Source organism: Neofelis nebulosa, chromosome 18, assembly GCF_028018385.1.
Source record: "Neofelis nebulosa isolate mNeoNeb1 chromosome 18, mNeoNeb1.pri, whole genome shotgun sequence".
Lineage (NCBI taxonomy): Eukaryota > Metazoa > Chordata > Mammalia > Carnivora > Felidae > Neofelis > Neofelis nebulosa.
This window is the reverse complement of record NC_080799.1, coordinates 31,293,611-31,320,672: the sequence shown is the minus strand read 5'-3', so window position 1 is coordinate 31,320,672 and position 27,062 is coordinate 31,293,611. Positions and strand designations below refer to the sequence as shown.

The 27,062-nt window shown below is 49.6% G+C and overlaps 1 protein-coding gene across 2 annotated transcripts in view; it reads left to right on the top strand.

Moving 5' to 3' along the window:
- The window catches only part of XYLT1 (xylosyltransferase 1), a 312,721-nt gene that overhangs the window by 154,848 nt on the left and 130,811 nt on the right, over window positions 1–27,062 (top strand). For both annotated transcript variants that reach the window (XM_058709985.1, XM_058709986.1), the window contains exon 3: window positions 15,733–16,240. In XM_058709985.1, the coding sequence (XP_058565968.1) occupies window positions 15,733–16,240 (508 nt within the window). The remainder of the gene's footprint in view (window positions 1–15,732; window positions 16,241–27,062) is intronic.

Here is a 27,062-nt window from a genome sequence, read left to right as displayed (position 1 = left end):
AGAAGTCCTAAGGGGAATACTGCCTTAAGGGAAGAGGTGACCTACCCTGGGGCAGGAAGTCCGCCAGGAGTCAGGGTGAGATCCTGGAAGGCCCCCAGAAGCTGAGGACTCAGAAGAACTCAGAGATAGGTCCTGTCAAGAGAGAAAGACAGAGGGACAGAGACAGAGCAGCCTCTGCCTTACAGCAAGCAGCTTGCGCCACTGTAAAGTTCACAGAAAGAGCCATCTAGTGGTCTGAACAGCTGCGGTCCATCGGGTTTCCCAGAACCACCATCTGCTGGCTTTGTTCCGCGAGCTGTTTGAGGATAAAGGGGAGCGAAGTCAAGGCAGGGCTGGTGGTGCTGGGAAAGGTGCACCTGCTCAGCCCCTTGAGTAAGGAGCTTGCCCACTGGCGCCTGGGTGGCTCAGTAGGTTTGGTGTCCAACTTCAGGTCATGGTCTCGTGGTTGGTGGGTTCAAGTCCCGCATCAGGCTCTATGCCAACAGCTCAGAGCCTGGAGCCTGCCTCTCTCTGCCCGTCTCCCGCTCTCGCTCTCTCTCTCTCTCTTAAAAGTTAATAAACATTAAAAAAAAAAGAGCCAGCAGATCTTCTGCCTTGATGGGGGTGGCACATGTCACTTCTCAGAACAGGGGCAAGAGGTGGCAGAAACAACCCTTTGATCTGTAGCCCAGGCACCTGGCCTCTCCACGTCTTTTCCTCATTTTCTCAACTCTGAGACGGGGTAGGCCTGGTTCCTGAACTGGCTGAGATGAGCTCTTCCTGCCTTGGTCCCCTTGTCTTTAAAACGGGTGGATAGGGCCCCCTGGCTGGCTGAGTCCATTAAGCGTCCAATTCTTGGTTTTGTCTGAGGTCGGGATCTGACGGTTTGTTCGAGCCCCAATCTGGCTCTGCACTGACTTTAAAAAAATAAAAGAATAAATTTAAAATGGGTGGATAAAGACATGTGACCGATGCTCAGCATTGCATCCATAACACATTCTGTTTTTATCTTTTTATGGAGTTGGTAAGCTGGTTGTCTGTCTCCCTGGTACTAAAATGCAAGTGCCCTGAGAGCAGGCATCTGTCTTACTCTTAGATACATTCCTGCTACTTAGAACAGGGACTTGCACACACTTGGTACTCAGTAAATAGGCACGAATTCATGCACAAAAGGTTACCCACAGATAGAATTTTGGATGGAATGATAACAGCTACCTCCTATCGACTGTTCCTCTGGGCCCTGAGCTGTGCTTGTGCACTGGTTAAGTCAACATAGCTTTTTATCAGCCCTAGGAGGTTTGGATATTATTATACCCATGTTCCCTAGGAAGGAACCAAGGCTCAGAGAGGTTAACTAATTTCCCCAAGGTCACACCGGTAGGAAGTGGCCAAGCCAGGTTTCTAATCTGGAAGAGCAACTCCACACATGACCTTGGAATGCACGCCATTGCAGGAGGCCCTCCGGCGCGTCACAGTGGCTGTGGTTGCCTGCTGGCACGTCGATGCTCAGCACCATTGGAGGGATGGACGTCAGACACGTTTCGTCTGAACGAGGTGACCAGACCTTTCCTTTGGAGGCGTGTCAGTACCTGCGAAAGTTGGTTGTGATGAAGCTTTGCATCTCCCCCTGAAGCGTGGTAGAGACTCGGGCAGGGTCTCGTGAACTGTGTGGTCAAGAATGGTGCCTCCCCTCCCATGGACCATAGCAACCCTCAGTCCAGAGTGCAGCCATCATTTTATTTTTATTCTTTTAATGTTTTATTATTTTGAGAGAGAGAGACAGAGTGTGAGCATTTTTATTCTTTCAATGTATTTATTATTTTGAGAGAGAAAGACAGAGTATGAGCGGGGGAGGGGTAGAGGGGGTTGCGGACAGAGAATCCAAAGCAGGCTCCAGGCTCTGAGCTGTCAGCATGGCAGGGCTGGAACCCCCAAACTGCGAGATCATGACATAAGCCCGAGTCAGATGCTGAACTGACTGAGCCACCCAGGCACCCTGGCAATCATTTTTCAACAGCTCAGGGATGGATGTTGCTGTCACTGAATCCCCATAGCCCTCCTGTAGGGGTGCCGTTGGCTGTGGCACGCCAAGCCCACCTGTAAACAGGAAGTGTGGAGGGGGACGGGGCTTGCATTTTGCAGGGAGGAAGGCTGCGGGGCAGCAGCCTTCTTAAGGAACATGGCCAACGAAAACTTGGTTGGAAGCCCCTGTCCCTGGCAGGGTGGGCCAAAGCAAACACAGGCTCATAAAGGAGATTTAGGGGGTGGCAGCAGCATATTCATTTGTACCTCTGCATAGTAAAAATAATTTATTGGCAGCCGTCTGGGAAGCTCAGTTCTGAAATCACATGGATGGCGATATCAGGTACCTTTCCCCTTCTCTCTCCCCACCCCAAATGGCTCAGGGCTTTCAGATGAAATAAATTAATTGGGTGTGTGTGTGTGTGTGTGTGTGCACGCGCACGTTTGCGCATATATATTTATGTACAGGCGTCTTTCTTTATATCGCTGGCTCTGCGAGCATTTACATTTCTTCAGAGATTCTGCAGTAATGAGCTTACAAGTGTGTCATTCATTACCCACTTGTGGCAGGGTTTTGGGAGGGGAAAGGGGGCCCGGCAGATGCAAAGGATGGGTTTGAAAGCTGGATGTCTTTCATCAACAGGAGGCCCATTTGTCTCCTTAAGTGCCCCTTTCCTAGAGGACCTGGGTCGGAGAATGTTAAGAAGGTGGCAGCTGGAAGCAGGAAGGCTTCTGGGGAGTCAAGGCAAGAGAAGTAAAGAAGGTGTATGGGAGAAGGAAAGAGCATGTCAGGGTTTGGGGGTACAGAGCTGGGGTTCATCTCAAGTCATGGAGATGGAATGAGGCAGAAGGACTTGGACCCAAGGACCTAAACTGTTCAAGCAACCCTCTGTCTCCCTGCTGACCCTCTCCTCCTCAGAGATTTCAGCCCACATAGGGATTGATGGCTTTCTTCCAGGGTCTTTGGTGGGGGTGATATCGCCCCCTAGGGGTCATTTTGGAAATCGTGGGGCACTCGTCTAAGGGCCAGCTGTTAATGGCGCTTGGGAGTAGTGAGTGGATTTTAAAACCATACTGGGTGATAGGGGGATGTGGGCCTTGTTACTTAATGGCGCCTACCAAATAGCTCTCTGGGATTCCCCCGCCAGCTTTACTGAAGTCTAATTGAGAAATAAAATCATACTTGAGATGGTTAAAGTATACAGTGTGATGATTTAAGTGTACATTGTGAAAGTATCCACCACCCCCACCCCCATTGGAGTTGGTTGACGCGTCATTCTGGGATTTTTAAAAGATAATCTGTGTTGAGTGTTTAGCGCAGGCTTTGGAATAAATGTCAGCAATGATGGTTATTATTAATAAGTTTGCGGTTTGCTGGTCTCTTCTGCCATTGATTTCTTTGTCTGCCTCATGAGCATATGCTCTTTCTTCTCTAGATTGGGGCTGGAAAGTGCTTTCTCTGTGAAAGCCTCCTCTCCTCTCCTTGAAACCTAGTCCTTGATGAAACCCACCCATGGCACACGTCCATCCCCACTGCCCTTCACTCCCTGTCCTGTGGTGAAATAATTTACATGCACGGCCACTTCCCGATTCTGTGCCTGAACTCCACTGACAGCAGGAAGCACATCTTAATTCGCCTTCTTCTCCTTTGCCTCTGCCTTTCCTGGCAGGGAATAGGCACCCAATTAAAGTTCATAGAATGAATAAACCAGTGATTTTCAACCCTGTTAGACCCAGACTCTCTTAATGCAACACATCTTCTAGAATATTCCTTTTATCTATCTTGAAGTGAAATCCATTACTTATCACCTACTTACACTCAACAGCTCTAAATCAGATCAATATCCTGCCCATGTAATAATATCAAGGATATATAAAGGTAATTTATAATAAAAAATAATAGAGATTTCATTCCAGAAAGGATCAGGGGCACACAACAACACTGGACTAGGACTTCTCAAACTTTCATGTGCAGGTGGGTCACCGAGGTGCACTTGTTAAAATGCGGATTCTGATTCTTGTTGGCCCAGGCAGGAGCTGAGTTCCTGCCTTTCTAACAACCTTCCAGAGCTTTCTGCCATTGCCAGCTGAGGGGCCGCACTTTGAGTGACAGGGGGCTAGAAGTCCCATGACGAGGTCAGGTGCCATATGTGGAATCACCGAGAATTCAATGGTTACAAATTCAGGTGTGTTTGTTGGTGATGCCTGGCCACAGCTTACATTTGTATGGATGATGTTATTTTCTTAAAGTTATGGTCCAACTATGAGTGATGTAAAATGTCCCCTTGAATTAAACGGTATTTACTTTCCTGGAAAATTCAGTTAGGTTAAAATCATTCCAACCTACTCTGTGTCATATGTAAATTTGAGTTGGGTTCCTGGCTCCAATGATTTAAAATGAGTTGTTGACCTACCGGACATCTTAGAGACATTCAGATGTCCTACAAGATGTAGGACATTTTTTTATTGCTTGGCACTGCGTGTCCCCATGCATTCCTAGGGGTCTGGTGTCTGCCTATCTATTTACTATCAGGAGCATCCCCCGGTCATTGTGGCAACCAGAAATGCCACCATATGTTTTCAGAACATTCCATGAGGGACAGTTTGATTTCCATTGAAGACCCTGGAATAACAGGTTTGGTTAAGGGTTCTAAGATCTTTGAGGCAAGGCTCAGTCTAGATAGTTATCTAAAGATCCTGGGTCCTTGGTTTTAACCAGTCATGCCTCATAGGCTTGCAGCATGCAAGGGACTAAGGGGACATGGGCTGGGGTGGATGGAGACTGATACTCTTTAGTATAGATGTCCCTTCTTGGTGCCACTAGGCCAGTGCTCAGCCTCAATCAGCTGTCACAGATAGAAATCCAAGTCCAGTGACGTCAGCTCCCCTGATGTTTCCAAGAGAGGTTGGAAGTCCAGATTTGTAGATGAAGTCTCCAGCATTTGAAATGTTGACTGAGGGCACTTGGGTGACTCAGTCTATTAAACGTCTGACATCAGCTTAGGTCATGATCTCGCAGTTTGTGAGTTCGAACCCCGCGTCAGACTCTGTGCTGACAGCTCACAGCCTGGAGCTTTCTTCCGATTCTGTGTGTCCTGTTCTCTATGCTCCTCCTCTGCTCACACAAATATTCTTTCTCTCTCTCTTCCTCTCTTTCTCAAAAATGAATAAACATTTTAAAAATTTTGAAATTTTAGTGGGGATTAAAAGCCAAACCGATGAAGACCTTACAGAGCAAACCAAGCATCTGTGCATTTAATGGAACCTGTGGGCACCCTGTAGTGACCTCTGGCTTAAATGAAGGCATGTGCCATCACTCAGGGACTATCCACACTCTGAATGACTGCCCCTCCTCTCCTCGAGGCTACCCCTTGCCCAGCTGGGGACCCTAACCCTCATCCCAGTCTCTGCCATGCACCTGTTACTTCTCCTGACCACCTCCCGCCTGGCTGTCACACCGCCCCCCCACCCCCACCCCCCGACCTTGAGTGCCTTTGCCTGGTTAACTCAGGCCCTTTCCTCCTGGCTTAGCTCTCCTGTTCGGACAACCTGTCTCGTCGCGAGGTGCTGCTGTTCCTGGACGGGGACAGGGTGTGAGCAGCTGAGGCCCACTAGCATCAGCTGCCACAGAACATGCCCCCAGAGCCAGGCTTTTCCACAGAGGGTGATTTTGCCTCCCGGGGGACATTTGCCAAAGTCTAGAGACATTTTTGGTTTTCACAAGGGGTCTCAGTGGCACCTAATGGGTAGGTCACAGCTGCTGCTAAATATCCTACGGTGCACAAGATCGCCCCCACAGCAGTGTCAGCCGGCCCACATGGCAGCACTGTCATCGCTGGGAAACTGTCGTAGAGGTGCCCAGAAGGCTTGATCATTGACCCGAGACTGGGTTGCTTCTTCCCTTTCTCATTCTCTTCTCTCTCTCTCTCTCTCTCTCTCTCTCTCTCTCTCTCTCTCTCTGTCGTATCTTCTTTACCTTTCCACCTTTGGGTATTGTGGCCTTCAGTATGAATTGATGGAAAGTTGTAATTGCAGGCAAACTAAGGTTCAAACGAAATTCCGGAAGGGGCCAACCTTAGAGACCATTTCTTTGCTTTCACAGTTATGAGGCCTCCCTGCAGAGACCCCTGCTGTGTGTTGGGCGTTTTGTTTCAAACTAGTGGTGGTAGTAGTCATTCCTAGAAAGCTCTTCTCACCTTCCCCTCTGTCCTTGCAGCTGATTTGCTACCCTCACCTTATCTCTGGCATCTAGCCCCACCCTAAGTCTCCAAATGACCGTGAGCAAGCTTGGCCTGGCCTCGGTTTCCTTATTTGAAGCAGTGCCCACTTTGTCTACAAAGGCTGGATTTCAGCTTTTGCGGGCCATTCTGCCTCTGGCGGGCGTGGCTGTGACCCAGTAGAGCTTCAGAGACAGATGGCGGTGCGTTGTAGGGGGCTGACCCCTGACGTACTTGCTGGGCCTGTTTGGAGGAAGGGATAGGCTGTCCCAAGGGGAGTGCGTAGCGCGGTGCCTGGTGTGTCATCACAGGTGGTCCCTGTTAGCCTGCCCCTGTTTGCTGCACTGCCTCCCTCTTCCTCTGGTCCTGCCCCACCTCTGCCATCATTTCCTACTCCTCCATCTTTCTGCCTACACGTCTGGGTCTCATACTGTCCGACACACAAACAGCCAGAAGAGGTAGGTTCAGATCTTCCCCAGCCACCACTGCCCGTTCCGATGCCTGGTGGAACTGGAAGAAGCTTGTGGGCCCAGCTTGTGTTGGGCTCTGAGCACGCTTCTGCTGGACTCCCGTACTGGAGTCCAGTCCTCGCTGGATGAGGTATTGCGTACAGGGTTGAGGTCCAGGCCATGTGGCTTGGGCAGTATCCGCGGTAGACAAAGCCATGAGGACAGATTTTAATTGGTAATAATACTGTGACAGTAGGGTAAGGAGTCGAGCGTGAACCGGACTGCACCTCGAATGCTACAGAGGTGACTGGGCATTTTAAAAGGAGAATGTGGGGAGCCTGGGTGGCTCAGTCTTTTAAGCATCTGACTTCAGCTCAGGTCACGATCTCACAGTTCCTGGTTTTGAGCCCTGCATTGGGTTCTGTGCTGACAACTCAGATCTTGGAGCCTGCTTTGGATTCTGGTCTCCCTCTCAGCCCATCTGCCACTCACAGGCTCTCTCTCTCTCTCTCTCTCTCTCTCTCTCTCTCTTTCTCAAAAGTAAATAAACATTAAAAAAATTTAAGGGGAGAATGAAGGAATGCTGGGGGGAGGGTTCACAGCCAGGGGTAGGGTGGGGGGAGGGGATCAGTGAAGTCAGGGAAGGGAAAAACAGCAAAGAGCAGGAAGAGGGAATCAGTCTATATGAAACCCACCTGGGTTTGCTAACTGGCATGTGTCCAGGTTTGCTCCTACCCTCCCAAGGAGGCCAGGACACAGGAACCCTGTCTTCAGGGGTTGGCTAGAACCAACTAAATGCTTCTGGCAGCCCTGAGTTTTCTCAGGTAGGCACGACAAAGGGGGAGGGAGAGGGTATCATCCTCAGAATGTGGCCTTGAGCTGTCAGAAACTGTGTCACTGCTGGTTCCAGGCTTTGTAGGCCAAGGTTGAGGCCTAGTTGAGAAGGGGCTCACAGGAAGCCAACTAGAATTTGGTCAAGGAGAAATCTTTCTCAGCAGGTCGCTTTCCTTCCCAGAAGATAGTTCCGGGGCTTCAGGGATCTGGATTCCTGCTGCCTCTCTCCCTCTAAAAGTATTTAACAGCACCCTGTTTCCACTTGACCTAGATTTCTATCTTATGTGTATTTATCGTGTGTGTAAGTAAAGTATAAATCCAAAGGCTTGGCGTATAGGGAAACAACGGAACTGAAAAAAGTCCTATGCCTTTAATTTCAGTCATGAGAGGATGTTTAGAATCGCAAGTATGTATTACCCCAGCATTCTCAAACTTGTTAGTCTGAGGACCCCCATATATTTTCAAAACGTTGTAGACTCTCAGAGAGCTTTGGTTTACATAGATTTTATAGATTATCAATTATTCCCTGTATATTGATATTTAAACTAAGGCACTCTTAAAATGTTTACTAGTTTACTTAAAATGCCAATGATCCCCCATAACATGTCTGCACAAGTAAACATACAGACTGCACAAGTCTGAAAAATAGGTATGTTTTCCACAACAAAAACACATTTCGTGAAAAGGGGCATTGTTTTGCATTTTTGCAAATCTCTGTGATGTCTGCTGGATTCTCACATTTGCTCCAGCTTTCAATCTGCTGTGATTTCACACCTTGTGTGGCCTCTGGAAAATTCCACTATGTGCTTGTGAGAGAATGAGAGAAAAAGGGAACAGGATGTCTTTGCATTTTGATGGAAATAAGGACCTAGAGATGACTCAGAAGGCTCTCAGGGACCCGCAGGAATCCCCAGACCACACTTTGAGAACCACCACATTAGACCACCATTGTAAGCGTTGACTCCATTGTAATGAATTATAGGTAATACTTCTTAAGCTCTTGGCCTTATTGCTAAATGCATGACGTATATTAACTCTCTTAACTCTCAGAGAGGCCTGCATGAGGGAGGTGCTAGTTAGGTCCATTTTACAGACAGGGAAAGTGAAGGTCACACGGTGTTGTGCCCAGAGCCACCCGCTGAGCAAATGGCAGAGGTCAGATCTGAATGCACTATGCCTCACGTCCCTGTCTTTACCCAAGACTTAGGGCTTGCTCATTAAATGACAGCGAGGTACCAGCTAAAAATGTCCTCCTGCTGCAACTTACTAAGTGCTGAATATATATCAAGCACCATGCTAAATACTCTTTTGTTAAATAGAATTAAATATCAGTGTGCCATATTACTTACTCTGTCTCACCGTTGCAAAGTAGGTCCTCTTACCCCCTTTTTTGTAAATCAGAAAATTAAGGCTCTGAGGGGTAAATCTTGGCCTCTCCTGGGGTTAAGGGGTGAGGGCTAGATTCCAAGCCAGCTCCATCCATCCAGTGCCCTCCTTCCTTATCCCATGCTGTGTTTCCTGTTAACATAACTCAATTCGCTGAACTGAATTCGCACCAGGCTTATTATTTAGGGTTCTGTTAAAGAAGGGCCTGCCCATGCCCATCATGGCCCACGGGCTTCTCAGTACTGGCCAGCCAAGCCATGTGCAGTGTATGCCAACGAGCTTGGGCGAGGGGCCTGGGTTAGGTCTATTTGCATTGGCAGCCTGGGTAATTGCGTATTCGAATTGGGTACAACCATGCACACTGCCCCTCCACCATTCATCTACCCTGGCACTGAGGTCCTTTTGGAAGCAGGTGTGGGCTTCTCCCCCAGTGGCCCTCCCAGTGACCTCGGTCACCCTGGTGATGGGAATGAAGCCTCAGACACTGGGTTCAACAGCAAACTACCAGTCATCTGGCTCTGCGTCTACATGGCACAAAAGGAAGCCATAAACTGGTCGTGATGAGCAAGCGGGTGGGACAGCTTGTCCCTTTGACATCATCTCTACTCCTAATAGCTGCTGAGAGGCAGTGTGGTTTTGGCGGGCATGACCACTGGACCCCGACTACCTGGGTTCAAATCCTGGCTCCTCCCCTTCCTAGATCTAGATTCAGACACGTAACATCCCTGAACCTTAGTGCTCCCATCCAAAACACAGGGAGAGAAATGGAGCATCTTCTTGATAGGGTCATCACGAGGATTACGGGAACTGGTACGTGCAGAGGGGCTTGGGATAGAGCTTCGGACATGTAAGTGCCATATGTGTATTTTCTAATAGATGGCATGTTTCCTCGGCACCTGGCATGTGTCGAGCCCTGTGTTCTGTGTTTCATCAATTTGGTTCCTGGGAGGACAGTGCCAGCCTCAGCCCCCCGGGTCGGATGAGGGAACTGAGGCACAGAGAGGTGAAATGATGTCTCCCAGGTCCAAGGGCCCCTGGACACAATAATCAAGAATGAGTCAGGAAGGAGACATGATGCCCTTGGGAGTATCCATCTCTTTCTCAGTCCCTGATCTCATACAGTCCACGAATGACTTCTCATTGAGCTGGAATGACAGAACTTTGTGAGTCAGTCGTGTTGATTAGTGGCTGATTCAGAGAACGCTGAGGAACGCGTATACAGGACCTGTCATTTTACAGATGAGAAAATTGGACTGTCTCCAAAGCAAGACAGCTACCCGGGTCTTCTCCCGCCCTGTCCAGTGTTCTTTCTCTACAAAAAATAAGAGCTATGGTGTATCAGTGAGCGGGTAGTTGTAAAACAAACACAGCCACCCCCCTCCACCTCCGTAAAGCAGAAACAAGGGGCCCAGGTTCAGTCAATGGGGTGAGGAGAGACCCACACTGAAATCGGAACATGGGAAAACCAAGGAGAAACAGACGTGGATCCTTAATTCACCTCCGAACAGCAGCCCGGGTCACATAACCTGCCTCTCGGAGCCATACTGGGTTTAGCATATTTCTCCCTGATTGAAATTGGCTCCACACGTGCCCAAGGTTGAATAAGAATAGAGGGCATTATTGCATTTAATTATTTCTCTAGAATAAAAATGGATTCTAGCGGCAGCCTAGATGTAAGGCATCAGCAGAGCAATTAGAGTTTTGGAGCTCTCAAGCAAACATTTGAATGTACAATCATTGTAATAAGTACATTAAAATAAAATGAGTCAAAGGGTTGCATTTGCATAAATAACTCAAGGTGAGAGTGTTGAATTGGTTAAGAATAAAGGGGACACAGCTAGTTGATCCTAATGAGAAAATAATAACCAATCTGTCCTGCAGGCAGAGACCGTCAGGGGTGAGATGGTTGAGGCCCAGTGCTCATAGGTAGCAAACCTAATCTGGATTCAGTGGTTATTCTTCTTCCCGCTTTGGGTGGCAGGCACATTCTGGAAGTTTTACATAACATTCATCCTCACTAAAATTCCCATGAGGTAAGTACTGTCATCATTTTCACCGTTTTCAAGATGAGGTGACTGAGGCACAGGGAGTTTGAGTCACTTCATTTCTAGCAGCATGACCTTGGTCAGGTTGTTTAACCTCCCTCTGCCTTCATGTCCTTCCCTCAATTAGGACTACTCCTGCCTGCTTCCGTGGGTGTTTGAGAGGATTCAAGACACAAGGTGTATAAAGGGCCACGGTAGGAGGGGATGTGAGTGCTGAGGACAGGATGGTTATCTTGCTTGTATCTGCCTAGAAACCTCCCACGGTTGGTTTTCGTAGGGAAGAGGACCTGGATTTGGATGTCTGGGTCTTGATTCTCTGGGGAAAGAAGAGCAGAGCAGAGAGCTGTTGACCCTTGGTGTGCAGGTGAAGAGTTACTGGGAAGGTCAGGCAGTATCTCACGTCCATCGAGGGATGGATAGAGAAAATGTGGTGTGTACATTCAGTGGAACATTATTTGGCCTTAAGAAAGAAGGAAATCCTGGGGTGCCTGGGAGGGCTCAGTCGGTTAAGCATCCAACTCTTGATTTCAGCTCAGGTCACAATCTCATGGTCCCTGGGATCGAGCCCCACATCAGGATCTGCGCTGACAGTGCAAAGCCTGCTTAGGATTCTCTCTGTCCCTCTCTCTCTGCCCCTCCCCTGCTCATGCATGTCCCCTCCCCCCTCAAACATTTTTTTTTTTTAAAAAAGAGAAGGAAATCCTGCCATATGCAATACCATGGATGGACCTGGAAGACAATGCAAGATGAAATAAAGCTAATCACAGAAATACAAACACTGCATGAGCCCACTTAGGCGTGACAGCTAAAATAGTCACACTCAATGGTGGTTGACAGGAGCTGGGGGAGCCAGAAATGGGGAATTGCTAATCAAGTGGCATAAAGTCTCAATTACGCACGATGAATACATTCTAGAGATGTTTTGTACAACATCACACCTATAGGTAGCAATATAGCATCATGCGCTTAAAAATGAGTTAAGAGAGTAGATCCTATGTTAAGTATTCATACCACAATAAAATTTTAAAAAGAACAGAGTGGGTACAAGCCAAGGGAGAATTCATCAGCTACTGTAGAAAGCAGAGTTGACTCCATGAGCCAGGAGATCTCAGACCTCTGAATGACGCCTGGTTGTCATTGAATGTGCCCCTCACTGACCTTTCTGGAAGCTGTCTAGTATCTTTGAACTCTTCATTCCAGAAGACAAATCTTTCCCTTTCCTCTTGCCCTGGAATCTTTTGATTTCCTTTGGCAGCTGTGGAGGGTCTGGGGCCAGGCAGAAGGCCACAGGGAGACACAGAGCCAACCATTCCCATTGTGGGGGCCTCTCTGAGTAGATGACGCATTAATCAGGAGTTATATTAGAATTGATGGTGGCGCCTGGCCCTGATATCACAAATTAACTGGAGGAATCAGATGTTCTCCGATGGTCAGATTAGCTTCATTGATTGCAGTGTTTCCTGTGTCTGGTTTTGTCTGGAGAAGTTCTTCCAGAAAGTGAGAGAGAACGAGAGCTTTTGAAATCGGTGGCTTATGGAGGTTTTCTGCTCAGACTTGTGATCCTCCCTTAATGAGGAAAGAGAGCAACCCCAGAATAACACTTGGGCTGTGTGTGATAAGAGAGGATACACATTGCTGCAAAGACAGAGACTCTTCCGCTTACTCCCACCTTCTTGTTAACTCCTAGAAAACGAGCTTGGGGTCAGAACTGAAATTCATGTTTTCAGACAGCAGTAGTCATCGAACTGATTTTCTGTCAGAGGCAAAACCAAACGAAAAAAGGCACCCCAAAACTGACTCCTGAATCTGAGGACCGCTCGGAGGAAGAAAGCAGCCCAGGTTGGCTCCTGTATCAGTCAGGATGAGTTACTCTGCTGCCGTAACAAAGATCCCCGTGAGTCAGTGAGGGAAACAGCACAAGAGTTATGAGAGTTGGTCCCCGCTCCACACTATGCTCACTTGGGGATGCCGGACCTTCACCATCAGGAGTGTGGTGGGATGCTATGGAGGAAAGGGGAATGTGGCAAACCGTGCCCTGATTCCTTTCGCTTGTCTTGGCCGCAGCGCGTTGTTCGGCTGTGCCTGATTTGCAGGGTATGGGGAGTACAGCCCTACCGTGTGCTGAGACGAAAAAGAACTGAAGTGTTTGTCAAGAGCCTTATTGGAAAACCAGCCTCCCAAGACCCATTTCCATTCCAGCCTGGGCTAAGATGAACAAAGAGGGAAACCGCCCCTCCACTCCCCGCAGTAGACAAGGGGGAGCTCACTCCTCCTCAGTTTACCTCCCAGCCAAACAGAAGGGGCGGTGCACCGTAGCAAATTGTAGAAGCAGACCTGTGCGATCTCACTTCCTACCGCAGTTGACTTTGGGCAGGCCACTGAGCATCCTCGAGCTCTCCCCCCGATCTTTTGTAAGATGGGAGAAGCGCAGTACCTGCCTTGGAAGTTGTTTTTAAAGGTTGAGTGGCACCCCACATGTCAGGACTTAGTTTGGTGCCCGGCACCTGGTATGTGCTCAGGAAGGTTAGAGCGACAGGCCTCGGCTTCTCTTTGTGTCAAGTGGCAAGGACAGTAATGCTTACGGGGTGACTGCATCCAGGAAGTGATACCTGTGAGCCACTGAGTCTGTGGTGCGTGACTTGTGGAAAGTGCTCAAGAATGTGGCTGAGAGGCTGCTTGGGTTTCTGTGAGGGCCTCTGGACAGGAAGAAGGGGAAAGACCAACATCAGGGGGGTTCACTTAGGTTATAAGAACAGAGGTGTGGTGTCTCAGCAAGGGTGATTTCTTGGAAGAAGTGTGGGGAGGGAAGAAGGGCTGGAAGCAGGGGTCAGAGCTGACACTTTGCCCTTCACGGACCAGGATAGAAGACTTGTGTATCACCAGCAGCTGTGCTGGGACCCAGTACAGACTCCGCTCTCCCTTCTTGGTGGCTGCTTCCTCCTTCCTACTCCTTTACCTCCTGGCTCTTGCTGCCTTGTGGCCCTACTTACCGTCCCTCTTTCTGTGTGACTGCTTGCATCCTGATGAGCCACTGGCCAGACTTGAGATGGCTCTTTGGAGGTGGCATGCGTATTCCAGATCCACGTAGCTGGGCTGGAGTGGATGGGAAGGGACCCTGTGGTCGGAGGTCAGGCTGCAGTGCCCAAGGAGCTGGAGTGATGAGGGTCCACAGGGCTCTATAGCTTCTTGCAAGTGGGTAGGGGAATTGGTAACCCAGGCCATGGGGCCTGCAGCCGAATCCCAGCTTCACCACCAACCAGCTGGGGTATGTTGGGCAAGCTCACGAACGGTCAGTTCCCTCACATGCAAAATGAGAAGACTAGTGATGTCCCGGAGAAATTGGTGCTGGAAGGAGGCAGCCATATGTGACTTCTTTTCCAGACCATTACTAGGCCACGTGGGAACAGTGGGCACAGGGATGTAAACCAAGCCCAGGGGAAGAGGAACCTCCTGAGCCCATACTCCGGGAGAGCCAGTGTCTGCCTACTTTTTCTTAAAAGGCCAGATAGAAATATTTAGGCAGGCCAGAGGGATCGTATTGCAACCATCACTTCTGGTGTTGGAGCGGGAAAGCAGTCATAGACAGTACATAAGCCAACAGTGGTGGCTGTTTTTCAATAAAACTTTATTTACAGAAGTGGATGGCACTCAGGATTAGGCCCCCGGGGGCCACAGTTTGCCCACCTGCTAGAGTAGGAGCTGCGTGGAGAACTTCAGCCCCGCCTCTGCCATTTCGTTTGACCATCTTCTTCCCCGGCAACTGTTAACAGGCACATTTAGGAAAACCGAAGGGGATTCTTCCCTCAGAATTGCTACTGATGGCCATTGTGTTTCTATAGCAACGGGGGTAGATTTATGGAGCCAACTAGCGTCGTCTGTGGCTCTAGAGGTCCCCTCTGGGTCTAGCTTTAGAACAGTGGGTACTCTTTTCAGGTTAAGGCCTTGGTAATGGGCTCTATGCAGAAGCAACTTGTTTTGGAAATGATGCAGGGTGTTCGTTGAATGGTACATTTGCTATGAGCTCAAAACGGCCAGGGCCCGCCTAGGCATGGAGAAGCTGAGTTGGGGGCCTTCCTGGAAAGATTCCTAGCAGGCAGGGTCTCCAGAAGGACTCTTGGCCTTTCTCCTGACACCCGGTGACTTAATCAGTTCTGCTCCAGGTACAAACATCAGGAGTCGAGCCCAAACACAAGAGTGTTACAGGTTTGCCTCCCCGCCCGGGATTCATTGTAAAGATCATAATGCAACAGGTGCTTCTCCTCCAAAACAGCCAGGATGTCTCTCCCTCAGAGTTCACTCTGGCTCCACCTCATTTCTCGTATGGGTGTAGACCTCTGAGCATGTCCAAAGGAAGTAGATTATATATAATATCCTGCCTATATTTTCTCCCCTTATAACTTTCTTATGACATTCCCAGCCCTTAAATAAACCATCACAGCACTCTCTGCTAGAAGGTAAACAGGAAACTAAAACAGAATATCCAGGATCCAGGGGCAGAAACAATTAAGGAAACTTACTTGAAAGGGAGGCGTGGTTAGTTACAAAGCATTTGGGGTCCACGGACATAGCATTTAGATTTTTCAAAGTCTTGGTCCCTAGTTGGAACATCCTTCTATTTCCAGATGGGGAAACTGAGGTCCGGAGAGCAAAGTCTACCTTAGGTTAAGCCCATAGCGAAGGTATCACACGAAACTGGGGCCCAGACCTCCAAACCTATGTGCCCCACTCTCCAGGGGCCAACCTACTTGGCACGACCACTCAGTGACATTTCTCCTCTGTGTTTCCTCCCGTCTTCTCCAGGACGGCTACTTTTCTCACCGGCCAAAAGAGAAAGTGCGAACAGACAGCAACAATGAGAACTCCGTCCCCAAAGATTTTGAGAATGTGGACAACAGCAACTTTGCCCCTAGGACTCAAAAGCAAAAGCACCAGCCTGAGCTGGCAAAGAAGGCCCCGAGTAGACAGAAGGAGCTCTTGAAGAGGAAGCTGGAGGAGGAGAAGGGGAAGGGGCATCCGTTCCCGGGCAAGGGCACCAACGAGGTGCTGCCTCCTGGTGAGAAAGCCGCCGTGAACGGGAGCCGTGGGAAGGACGTCCCAAGACAGCCCCACAGCAGGAAAAGCGGGGGCAGCTCCCCTGAGATCAAGTATGACCAGCCCCCCAAGTGTGACATCTCGGGCAAGGAGGCCATCTCTGCCCTGTCCCGTGCCAAGTCCAAGCACTGCCGCCAGGAGATCGGGGAAACCTACTGCCGCCACAAGCTCGGGCTGCTGATGCCCAAGAAGGTGACTCGGTTCTGCCCCCTGGAAGGTAAGCTCGAGCCCTGGCTCTGACTCCTCCTCCTGCTCAGTGCCGTTCTGCTCCCATTTCTCAGACCTTCTGAGAAGGAGCGCCCTACCTTGCCCTGTTTTTCTAATTTTTTTTTTTTAACATTTGTTTAGTTTTGAGAGAGAGACAGAAACAGAGCATGAGTGGGGGAGGGTCAGAAAGAGAGGGAGACACAGAACCGGAAGCAGGCTCCAGGCTCTGAGCTGTCACAGCACAGAGCCTGATGTGGGGCTTGAACCCATAAACCGCGAGATCATGACCTGAACTGAAGTCGGATGCTTAACTGACTGAGCCTCCCCGGCTCCCCAGGACCACCCTATTTTCCAAACCCCTGATCAACACAAAAGATATTTTCTTCTGGGAGTGTTTGAATTCTGAAGTTTTGTATAAGAAAAGCTTTGGAAAAATCAAGTTACGTTTGGTTATAGCTTTAGCCAATCGTCATTATGGCAATGGGTAAAAGACACAAAATCAGGGCTGATGTGGAATCCGAGGTGATCACATTCCATAGGGTTCGTTTTCTCTCTCCACAGACTATTGGGATTAAGATTGACGCAAATATTACTGTAATTGAATATGATTTGAAAGGTTTCTAATTGGTTACATTGACTTTGGAGGTTCTGCAAAAACAACCTGCCTGTTTTCTCTATCTAAAATTCCTTCCTCTCTCCTTCCCACCATCTGTCTCTCCCCACTTCCCACCCTGTACTGGGGACTCTTCTGTGTGCTGATGGCCAGTGACAAATCAGATGTCTTGCTGTGATACAGGGAGAGGTTGGGGCTATAACAGGTGTTCATAAGCACAGCAGGGTGTGGGGGATGGTTCAGAAGGTGTGAAGTGTTACTCATTGTATTTCTGCACCTGACCTCATGCCCTTGACCAGATCTCATGTGTTTCTTGGTGTGTATTACTTCCTCCAGTGCCTGCACGGGACAGGCGGTTAGGGAGTGCTCGCTATGTGCCAGGCACTGCACGAGGCACTAAGCATTCTGTTAGCTCATGTTAGCTCATCTCATCTACCATCCTGTGATGTTAGCCCTGTCGTGAGCCTAATTTTTTTTTCCACTTTTTAGGATTTAGGTCAGATAGACAGGAGCCATGTGTGTAAGAGGTGTGAAGGGATATGCAACAAACCCCTTAAGTGTTGGTTCCCCTTTGTGCAGGGTGCAGACAACCTTGGATTCGTCCTCAATGTTTTATCTGTATTTTTTTGAGTTTTCAGTTGTAAACGTGTATGTGGACTCTACTCTCTTTTAAATGGAAAGATTTAAAAAGAAAAGGTTCATTTCTCCCTTGGATTTCAACGCTAGTCTGAGCTATCCATGCGGTGTGCATTTATATTCCTGATGGCACTTGGCTGATAGGGTGTAGGGATGAATGAGTGGAGGAAGAAGTTTCCAGAATCTTTTGTTTACCGGCACGTGACTCAGCAGAGAAGTGTCGGAGGCCTGAGTTGAATGCCCTTCGGTGAAAATAATTCCCGGTTCTCCTTCTACCAGGGGCCAACCCTCTGTTTCTGCAAAGGGCCAGAGAGAAAACAGTTGAGGCTTTGCGGGCATACAGTCTCTGTGCCAACTACCCGACTCTGCTGTTGTGGCGCAAAAGGAGCCATGAGCGATATGTGCACAGAGCACTTAGTTATGTTCCAAGAAGACTCAGTGTACAAAAGCAGGCGGTGGGCAGGCTTTGGCCTGTGGGCCGTAGTGTGCGTACCCCTGCTAGATCCTAATCTCACGTAGTAGTATTTTCCACCCGGTTTGTGCCTTATGTCATTGATTCCTCACAACAGCCCTGGAAGGCAGGTCTGCCATCAGCCCTTTGTATCGATGAGGAAATTGCTCCTGAAAGATGTTTAGGACATGGTGAGAGGTGTGTGGCTAGTCGAGCTGGGATTGGAACTCGGGTCGAAGAGCCTTTCCCTCGTCAGGAGGCAGAAGGTTTCACTTTAGCTCACACCGTCGGACCTTGAGGATGCCTGCAGCCTGGAGGCAGTATTTCTCAATGCTCAGTAGCCCTTGCAAGGAGCAGGGAGGGCGGTAATGGGGAAACAAGAGAGCCGAAGTGGCCAGTGGAGGCCAGGGGCTCCCACCCTGTGCTGAGACACCCCCAGGGTGGTTGGGCAGCGTGTTTCCCGGGGGTTTCCCGTGGACTCCACTGCGTCAGCCAACATGGCACACCCTCCCGGGACCTCTGAGCTGGTTAATAAGATTGGCATTTAAGAGCCATTGCACACCCAGCCCGGCAATGCATTAATTTGCTGCACCACAGCCTCCCCTTTTGCAATAAATTTACTGTGAATAGACTAATTGCAAAATAACCCTAATTGGGTAGTTATCAATGAACAACTTCCCGTGGAACAAAACGGCTTACAATTAATAGCATTTAAGCCATAAACTATTCTTCTGCAGAAAGCTAAGATGTAATTACACCCCATACGGAGATCGTATTCCCTTTCTGGAAACCATGACACCCGGATTTCCCTCTGCTTAGGAGGGATTTGAGCTTCAGCCTATGGCCCTTTTATTTCCTGCTACATGAGGAAATGGAGGTAGGAGGGGAGGGAGATGTAATATGTGTGTAAATACACATATGCGCACACACGGATGTATGCACGGCGTTTGTCATGTTGCCGAACTCCATATCGCCCAGACTTCAGCCAATATGCTGCCAGAAGTTGGATATAATTAGGGAAGCAGTTCTTTGGGGAGGCGGGGGGGGGGGGGGGAGTCTGAAAAACCCAGAGGAAAGGAAATGGGGTTTGAATGTCAACTTTGTAAATGGCTTCTGCTCCTCGCGCCCCCTGCCCCCATCCCGGCCCTTTGACTCTAGCAGCACTCAAGGAAAAGGAAGAGTCTAGAACCCCAGGAGCGGGTTTGCTATCTTTGGGGTCGTTCCTTGCCTTTGTGACTTAACCACTTGGCTCCGCCTCCTGGAGGTAGCACCTGGCATGGCAGCGCGTGTCCCCATGGAGAGGAGGGATCCCTACGCCATCCGCTCACAGCCACCAAGAGATCTGTCCGCTCACAGCCTCCAAGAGGGGGATGCATGGATGGTGGGAGATCATCCCGTGGTGGTCTCTCACTGCAGCCGCCAGGCCACCCGCCCGAACCCCTTCTGCAGCCAGGCAGCCCCACAATTGGCTGGGCTCCCTGTCCCTTCAGCTGGACCTCCTACTGTTTGATGGAGATGAAACCATGTCAGATGCAAGGCTAAGGGTGGCCTGGGCTGGAAAAAGAGGTTTTCTCCAGCCACAGGGTTTTGAATTGCGGTTGTGCCTTGACTAGGTGTGTGAGACCCTAACCTCTCGGTGCCTCAACTTCCTCATCTGTAAGATGGGCACAAAGACTCCTACCCTATCCTCATAAGGATTGCCGGCTGCAGTGGGAGCATGTGTATAAAATGCTTGGCGCGGATGGGGGATAGGCTGTTGGCAGTGGTATAAATGAAGGGAGCATTGAGAAATGGAGCGAATAGAAGGCCTCCTCAATGCTGACTTCCTGTGGCACCCCACCTTGTCTGGCTACCACCCCTCCCCCCACCTCCAGATCTCAGCCCAAATGCCACCTCCTCAGGGAAGTCTTCCTGGACCACATCTCCCCGGGAAGCCCTGACCACAGGAGAGACACTGACCCTAGGGAAGGGCAGAGGTAGTTTTTCTAATAAATGGCTTCCTTGATAAAGACTCTTCAACCTGTAGCTGGCACTCTGGTGCCAGGTGCTAGGTAATGCAGGTTTTAATGCCTCATTACAATTGGTACAATTAAATACCAGGAAGCCCCCTCCAAAGGCCTCATAGGCCTCTAGCCTCCCTCCATCTGGAGTTAAAATGCCCCGAGGAAGGACCGCCATCCCCCACACCGGTCACCCAGGTCTGTCCCGCATGCAGTCTCTGCAGTGCTAGGTAAAGCCAGTGGAGCCGTGCTTCCAAAGGCCTTTGCCTTCTGCAGCCTGCACGTTTGGGTGGAGAATAAGCTGGGGAAGATGTGAGACGTTTCCAGAGAAAGCTCTCAGCTGGGAGGTAGGGTGGGCTGCCACCGGACCAGGAACTTGGGCCTGAGCCCCTAGGTGACAGGGCAGTTCCCTGGTGAGTGACAGGCAGTGGGCTAGTCCTTTGCAGTCAGCTGACCAGCCGTGGGGCTGCGAGCATTTGCACCTGACGGGGGAAGCTGGCTCGAGTGTGAGGGCTAGAGATGGACAGAAAGGGGGTTTCCGATAGAAAGGCAACCGTTCAGGGAGCTGACAACGGTCTTTACCCATCAGCCTTTACGGGAGGCCAGAGGCTCTGGACGCATGGGCTTCTAGACGGCAGTAGCCGGCTGCCTGCTTCAGAGTGGCAGATGGCACAGCCAGCTGCGGGAGGGCTGTCTGCTGTCCATCTCTCTGCATCCCGGGGGCAGTGGGATGACTACACAGCACGCATAGCTGGCTTCTAGAAAGCATGGTTGGCAGACTGGCACGGGAGGAAGATAGACATGTGGATGCCAGTTTGGCCAGTCTGAGTGCCCTGGGGCCCGTGCCTCAGTTTCCCCACCTGTCAGCCAGAGACCCTGACACTCCCCCCCCCCCACCCCCGCCCAGGATTTTTGCGGTATCCGTCATGATGAGGAAATGAGAGAACAGCTGTGGAAGGTTAAAAGGCACCACATATCCCAGGACTGCATAGATCTCCTGCAGTCTGGCTAAGTGGCCGGGGCTGATTTGGTTTTCAAAAGGCCAGATTTGAAGAGGCCCCAGTCAGACCCTTCCGGGGCTCCTGTTGAAGAAGGCACAAGGCCCAGGAGAGAGGAGGTATTTCAGGGGTGGTTCCCTGGGATCAGAAAAACCGGGTCCCGGAGGTGCTTCTTGGGCTTCTCATGGAGGGAAAGAGACCGTGCGGAGTCCAGAGAACATCATCAGCCCTCACTTACGGGGCACCCAGTAGGCAGTGTTGAAAGCCAGTCCTCTGCAAGTGTTGTTTATTGAGGGCCAGATTGTAAATATGAGGCTTTGCAGGCCATATGGTCTCTGTCACAGCCACTCGATTCTGCGTGGAAGAGTCAATAGATCAATAAATGACCAGCATGGCTGCATTCCAATAAAATTTCGCTGATGGTCACCAAAATGTGAATTTCATAAAACTTTCATGTGTCATAAAATGTTATTCTTTTGATTATCTTTCAACCATTTAAAAATGTACCAAAAAGTCTTGTTAGCTCGAAGGCTGTACCGAAATAGGCAGCCAGGGGCTGTAGTCGGCCGACCTTTGTTCCAGGACCTGACCCATAGCGGTGAGCAAATGCAGAGAATGCGTTGTTCCTGCGGGGTCTCGACTGGTACAGCTCGCGCCACCGAGTCCCCTGACCTAAGATGGACAGTGACTCTGAGAGGTGTGCCAGGAGATAGCGCCCCCTTCGCGGAGATTCTGCCCTAAAAGGAGAGGCCATAGGTGGCAAGTGAGCCAGTGGGTCTAGGGCCTGCTGTCTGGTGTAATGAAGCCGTGAAGACAATGCAGAGAGGACAGGATGGGGACACTCGAGTTAGTTGATCACAGAGGCCTCTCTGAGCAGCAAGTGAGGGCAGTGCCACAGGGGAGAGGAACAGTCCTGGCAGACGGCCTGGCCTGTAGAAGCAGCCAGGTCAGTGTGGCTAGGCAGGGCAGGTGGCAAGGGCGGAGGGACAAGGGGTCGGCCCCAGGGGTAGGACAGGCCATGGCAGGGAGTTTTCACATGTTGTTTTTAGTGACATGGGAGCCGATGGTGGAACTGAACAGTTCTAACATGATCTTACTTCACTTTTTTTTTTTTTTAACTTTATGCTACTTAAAATTTTTTTTTAATGTTTGTTTATTTTTGAGAGAGCACAAGCAGGGGAGGGGCAGAGAGAGAGGGAGACAGAGAATCCCAAGCAGGCTCCAGGCTCTGAACTGTCAGCACAGAACCCCACGCAGGACTCGAACCCATGAACTGCGAGATCATGACCTGGGCCAAAATCGGACGCTTAACCAACTGAGCCACCCAGGCGCCCCAATTTTATGCTACTAAAGGACTTTGTTTTATTTTATGATAAGAATACTTAACGTGAGATCCACACTCTTCACAAATTAAGGGTACAATGCAGTATCAGTACACGTGGGTGCCATGTTGTACGAAAGATCTTAGACCTAATCTTACTCAACTGAAACTTTACACCCACTGAAGCCCCTTCCCTGCCCTCCCAAGCACTGGTGGCCACCATTCTACACTGTTTCTATGAGTTTGACTATTTTAGATGCCTCATTTAAGTGCCATCGTTCCATGTTTGTTTTCTGTGACTGGCGTAGTTTGCTCAATATAGTGGCCTCTGGGTGCATCCGTGCTGTTGGACATGGCAGGATTTTTCCTTCCTTTTGAAGGGTGAACAGTATTCCATTGTTAAGTATATGCCACAGTTTTTAATCCCTTCCTCCGTCAGTGTACATTTGTTTATTTCCACATCCCAGCTGTTGCGAATATTGCTGCAATGAACGTGGGCATGCCCGTATCTCTTTGAGACCCTGATTTCAACTCTGAATAAATGCCCAGTAAGATATCACCTCCACACATTTGGAGGGCCATTACCAAAAACAAAACAAGACACTTAAGTGTTGGCGAGGATGTGGAGAAATTGGAACCTTTGTGTACTGTTGGCGGGAATGCAAAATGGTGCAGGCACTATAGGAGGTACTATGGAGGTTTTCAAGAAATTAAAATAGACGGTTAAGCATCCAACTCTGGATTTTGGCTCACATCATGATCTCGAGGTTCATGATTTCGAGCCCCTCATTGGGCTCTGCGATGACAGTGCAGAGCCGGCTTGGGGTTCTCTCTGCCCCTCCCCCACTCTCACTCTCTGTGTCTCTCAAAATAAATAAACTTAAAAAAAATAGAACTACCCCATGATTCAATAATGTCACTTCTTTTTTTAAAAATTTAAATTCATGTTAACATATAGTGTAGCATTGGTTTCAGGAGTAGATCTTAGTGATTCATCACTTACATATAATGCTCAGTGCTCATTCCACCAAGTGTCCTCTGTAATGCCCATCTCCCACCCACCTCCCCTCCACCAACCTTCAATTTGTTCTCTATATTTGAGTCTCTTACAATTTTCCTTCCTCTCTGTTTTTATCTTTTTTTTCTTCCCTTCCCCTATGTTCATCTGTGCTGTTTCTTAAATTCCACATATGAGTGAAGTCATAAGGTGTTTGTCTTTCTCTGATGGACTTATTTCGATTAGCATAATGTCCTCTAATTCCATCCAGGTAGTTGCAAATGGCAAGATTGCATTCTTTTTGATTGCCAAGTAATACTCCATTTTATATATATTCATCAGTGGATGGACATTTGGGCTCTTCCCATACTTTGGCTATTGTCAATAGTGATGCTGTAAACACAGAGGTGCGTGTGTCCCTTTGAATCAGAATTTTTGTATCCTTTGGATAAATACCTAGTAGTGGAATAGCTGGGTCATAGGGTAGTTCTATTTTTAACTGTTTGAGGAGCCTCCATACTGTAGAGTGGCTGCACCAGTTGGCAAGAATCTCACTTCTGATCTGATTGTCTTTTAAGGAAGGAGTCAAAACAGAGCAGTTGTGGAGAGGTTCTTACTGGGGTCAGTAGAGGATTTGCTAGCAGGCAGGAGCTATTGGGATTGGCCAGTGGACCAGCTGGGGGTGACTGTCAGTTGGTGCTCTGGCCTCCAAATGCAATGACCACTCAAGCCTGATCTTTCAGCAAAGAAATTTATTGAACTCCTACTGTGTGGCAGGCAGTGGTGGCCCACAGTCCCTCAAGACCCACCCCACCCCCCACATTGGGAGGTGAGTTCCAATAGGCCAATCCCGCAATGCCTTGTCCTTCTCAAGCACTGTGGTGTTAATTCCCCACCACTGTCCCAGTCTTGGAATCATAAAGAAAGCCAGCTGCCACCCACAAGGCTTTTTAGAAAGCTAAATATGTAGTTACGGGAAATATCATAAATGGCCCCTTCACCTCCCACCCACCTCCTCTTCTTCCCCCAGGAACATTCTGCCAGCTGTACGGTTTTGCCACTCACTTTAAAACTTGTCATTAGGGTATGTTTGTTCCCTAACTGCCATGCCTGAAAGCCAAGCTGGAAGGTTTAGGTGCAGCGAGAAGCTGCAAACCACAGCCACGGAAAGAGCATATTTGAGACCATAGGATCAGGGTTCGATGGATATTTTTTCCCCATTCTTGTGTGCACACAATGACACCTATAGACGGTATTGGATGCGTGTTTATAACCCACATTTGTGGACCACTGCTTGGAGCAGCTTGGTGGAGAGCTAATCGGCTTCCCTTTCATTTGAGGCTAGAGGGAGGCTGGGAACGCAGTGACTGTCCTGAGTTTCTGGATGTTGGCCCAGCCCTGGATGGAGATCAGAGATGGCCTCAGACCACCCTCCTGTTAGCACTGCCCCTCCCTCCCGCACATTGCACGTGGAGACACTGGTGGGCCAGTCTCTGTCACCAGGAATGTTGCAGGCCACTTGGGATTGCTAATAATTCAGGTTCCACACTTGGCACGTTCCCTTTTTGATACGTTGGAGCAGAATCATGGAGTCTCCTAGCACCTGACACCATGCTGGACATACAGGAATTATCTGTTGCTCGATGAGCGAATGAACCCCTGATACTCCATCCTCTTGCTTTCTTGCAGCTCACTGAGAATTTAGGAGAACCCCAGAGATGTCCTTGGAAATTGGTCCTGAAGATAATCAGCATTCTTCCCCTTAGCATTCTTAAATATATTTCTTTTGGTCCACCTAGTGAACGGATTCGTTTCGAGAAGCTACCCCACACCCAGCATGGTGCTAAGTACTGGGATGCAGTAAACGAGAGGAGATCCCACCTTACGGAGCTCACAGTCCTGGGGTGGGGGTGGCGGGCAGACAAGGAACGGAGAGACACAGGGTAATGGCAAACTGCCATATGCGTGGAGAGAGGGAAAAGATCCAGGAAGCCAGAGAGGCTATCCCTGAATGACTTCCAGAAACCAGTGGACAAAAGGTGGTCAGACATGGGTTTGGTCTCATTGTGGAAGAACATGCTAAGATCAGGAGCAAACCCCAAAAGGAACAGTTTCTAGTTTTGGGATATACTGAGGCCTTTCATTCAACAGCTGTTTATCAAGCGTCCACTGTGCTGGGCACTAGATTTGGGGAGATTGACTTGGAGGGAAAAGAGACAGAATCCCTGTCTTCATGGAGCTTGTAGCCTGTGAAAGGTGGGAGGGTACATCCATAAATCAGATCGCAAGAATAAAAAATTGCAACAGGGACCATCATTTCTGCAGAGTCGTGTGGTGGCAGGTCAGTTGGGCTGAGAGTTGAAGGGTGGGAGGAGTTAACTAGGGGAAAGGTGGGAGGGGGAACATTCCGGGCCAAGGTGCCTTGTGTGCAAAGGCCCTGAGGCAGGAGGAGGCTGTAGGGAGGTTGAGGAACTAACAGTGCTGCTCCCCAGGGAGCTCTGAGTTTGAGCAGGAGGGTCATTTTGTCATCTTCCCAGCCAGGTGTTAATTCCCAAAACGTCTGGGTTAGATGATTCCCGTCTTTACCTTAAGAAGAATGAAACGGAAACGTGTCTCTGAGGGGCAAAGTGAAGTCGTGCAACAGCCAGGGGAAGATCAACCCCAAAGACAGGCAAGGTTCTGGAAGGCGAGACAGAGGACAGGTGCCGCATCCTCTCTCCAGAGAACTGTGTTCCTTCTGCCTTTGGGGACTGACCCACACTCTTAGCCCTGGACTCAGGCTGCCTGCTCCTGGGGGACCTCACCTCCTGTGGCACCGTTGTTTCTCATGACACGCAAGGCACAGAGGGAACTTCTCCCTGCAGTAGCGTCCCAGCATGGGACACAGATTCACGCGGGCCCTGTGCCCTGGGCTGCTTCGATCTCAGCAGCTAAGGCACAGTTACGGAAAGGATCTGAACCAGACTGACCTGAAAGATTTGAAAGGCAGCCCCTTCGCCCACTGCCTCAGCAGTAACCCCTCTGACAGCACATCTGTCTTCCGTAAGCCTCGCTCCTTACCTATGCGGTGGGTTGTTAGATGCCCGCCCCCCCCACTGCCTCCTTGGATTGCTGAGTGAGGTACTGTCTTTCAGGTTAGTTATTCCTTCTCTTCAGCCAGCAGATGCTTACCAAGCACCCATTAGAAATCAGCAGCGGATGGTAAGTGTTCTGGAAGCCTCCAGGGTGAGCAGGGTGGACCTGCTTCCATAGCAAGGCAGTTTATGATCCTTTTCTCAGCTTCTGGGAGTATCTTGCTCTGAAAGCGCCCCGGGATGAGCCAGAGAATAGCAGTTCAGAGGGCAGCATTCTGGCCTTCTGTGCCGTTTCTTCCCTTGGGTGAAGCTGGCTGTGTGTCAGCCAGCTGGGGCCCAGAAAGCACTGACCTAGTGCAGAAAGAGAGAGCCCATGCCTGTGGATGAAAGTTGTATCCAAGCTGGTCCCTCCCTTTTACACAAACCAACACAACCAGGTTGATTTTGCTCTTCTCTCAAAGTTTTTGGCAGGTAAGGGTAAGGAGTTCCTTCAAATATCGCTTTCTTCTGGAGGTCTCCTGTGATTCCCTCCCCAAGTTTCCATGAGGTGTCCAGACTGTGTTCCCCCAATCATGTTTCTGGTCCCCACTGGAACACATGTTACGCTGGAATCTTCTGTGGTCCTCACTTAGCTGAAGGCCAAATCTCATCTGTGTGTGTGTCCTGTTGGGTTGCCAGCCCTTGCAGAGCCTGGGATGTGTGAGTGCTTATGTCTTAGGCACTTGCTGAGTGCGATTGGAGC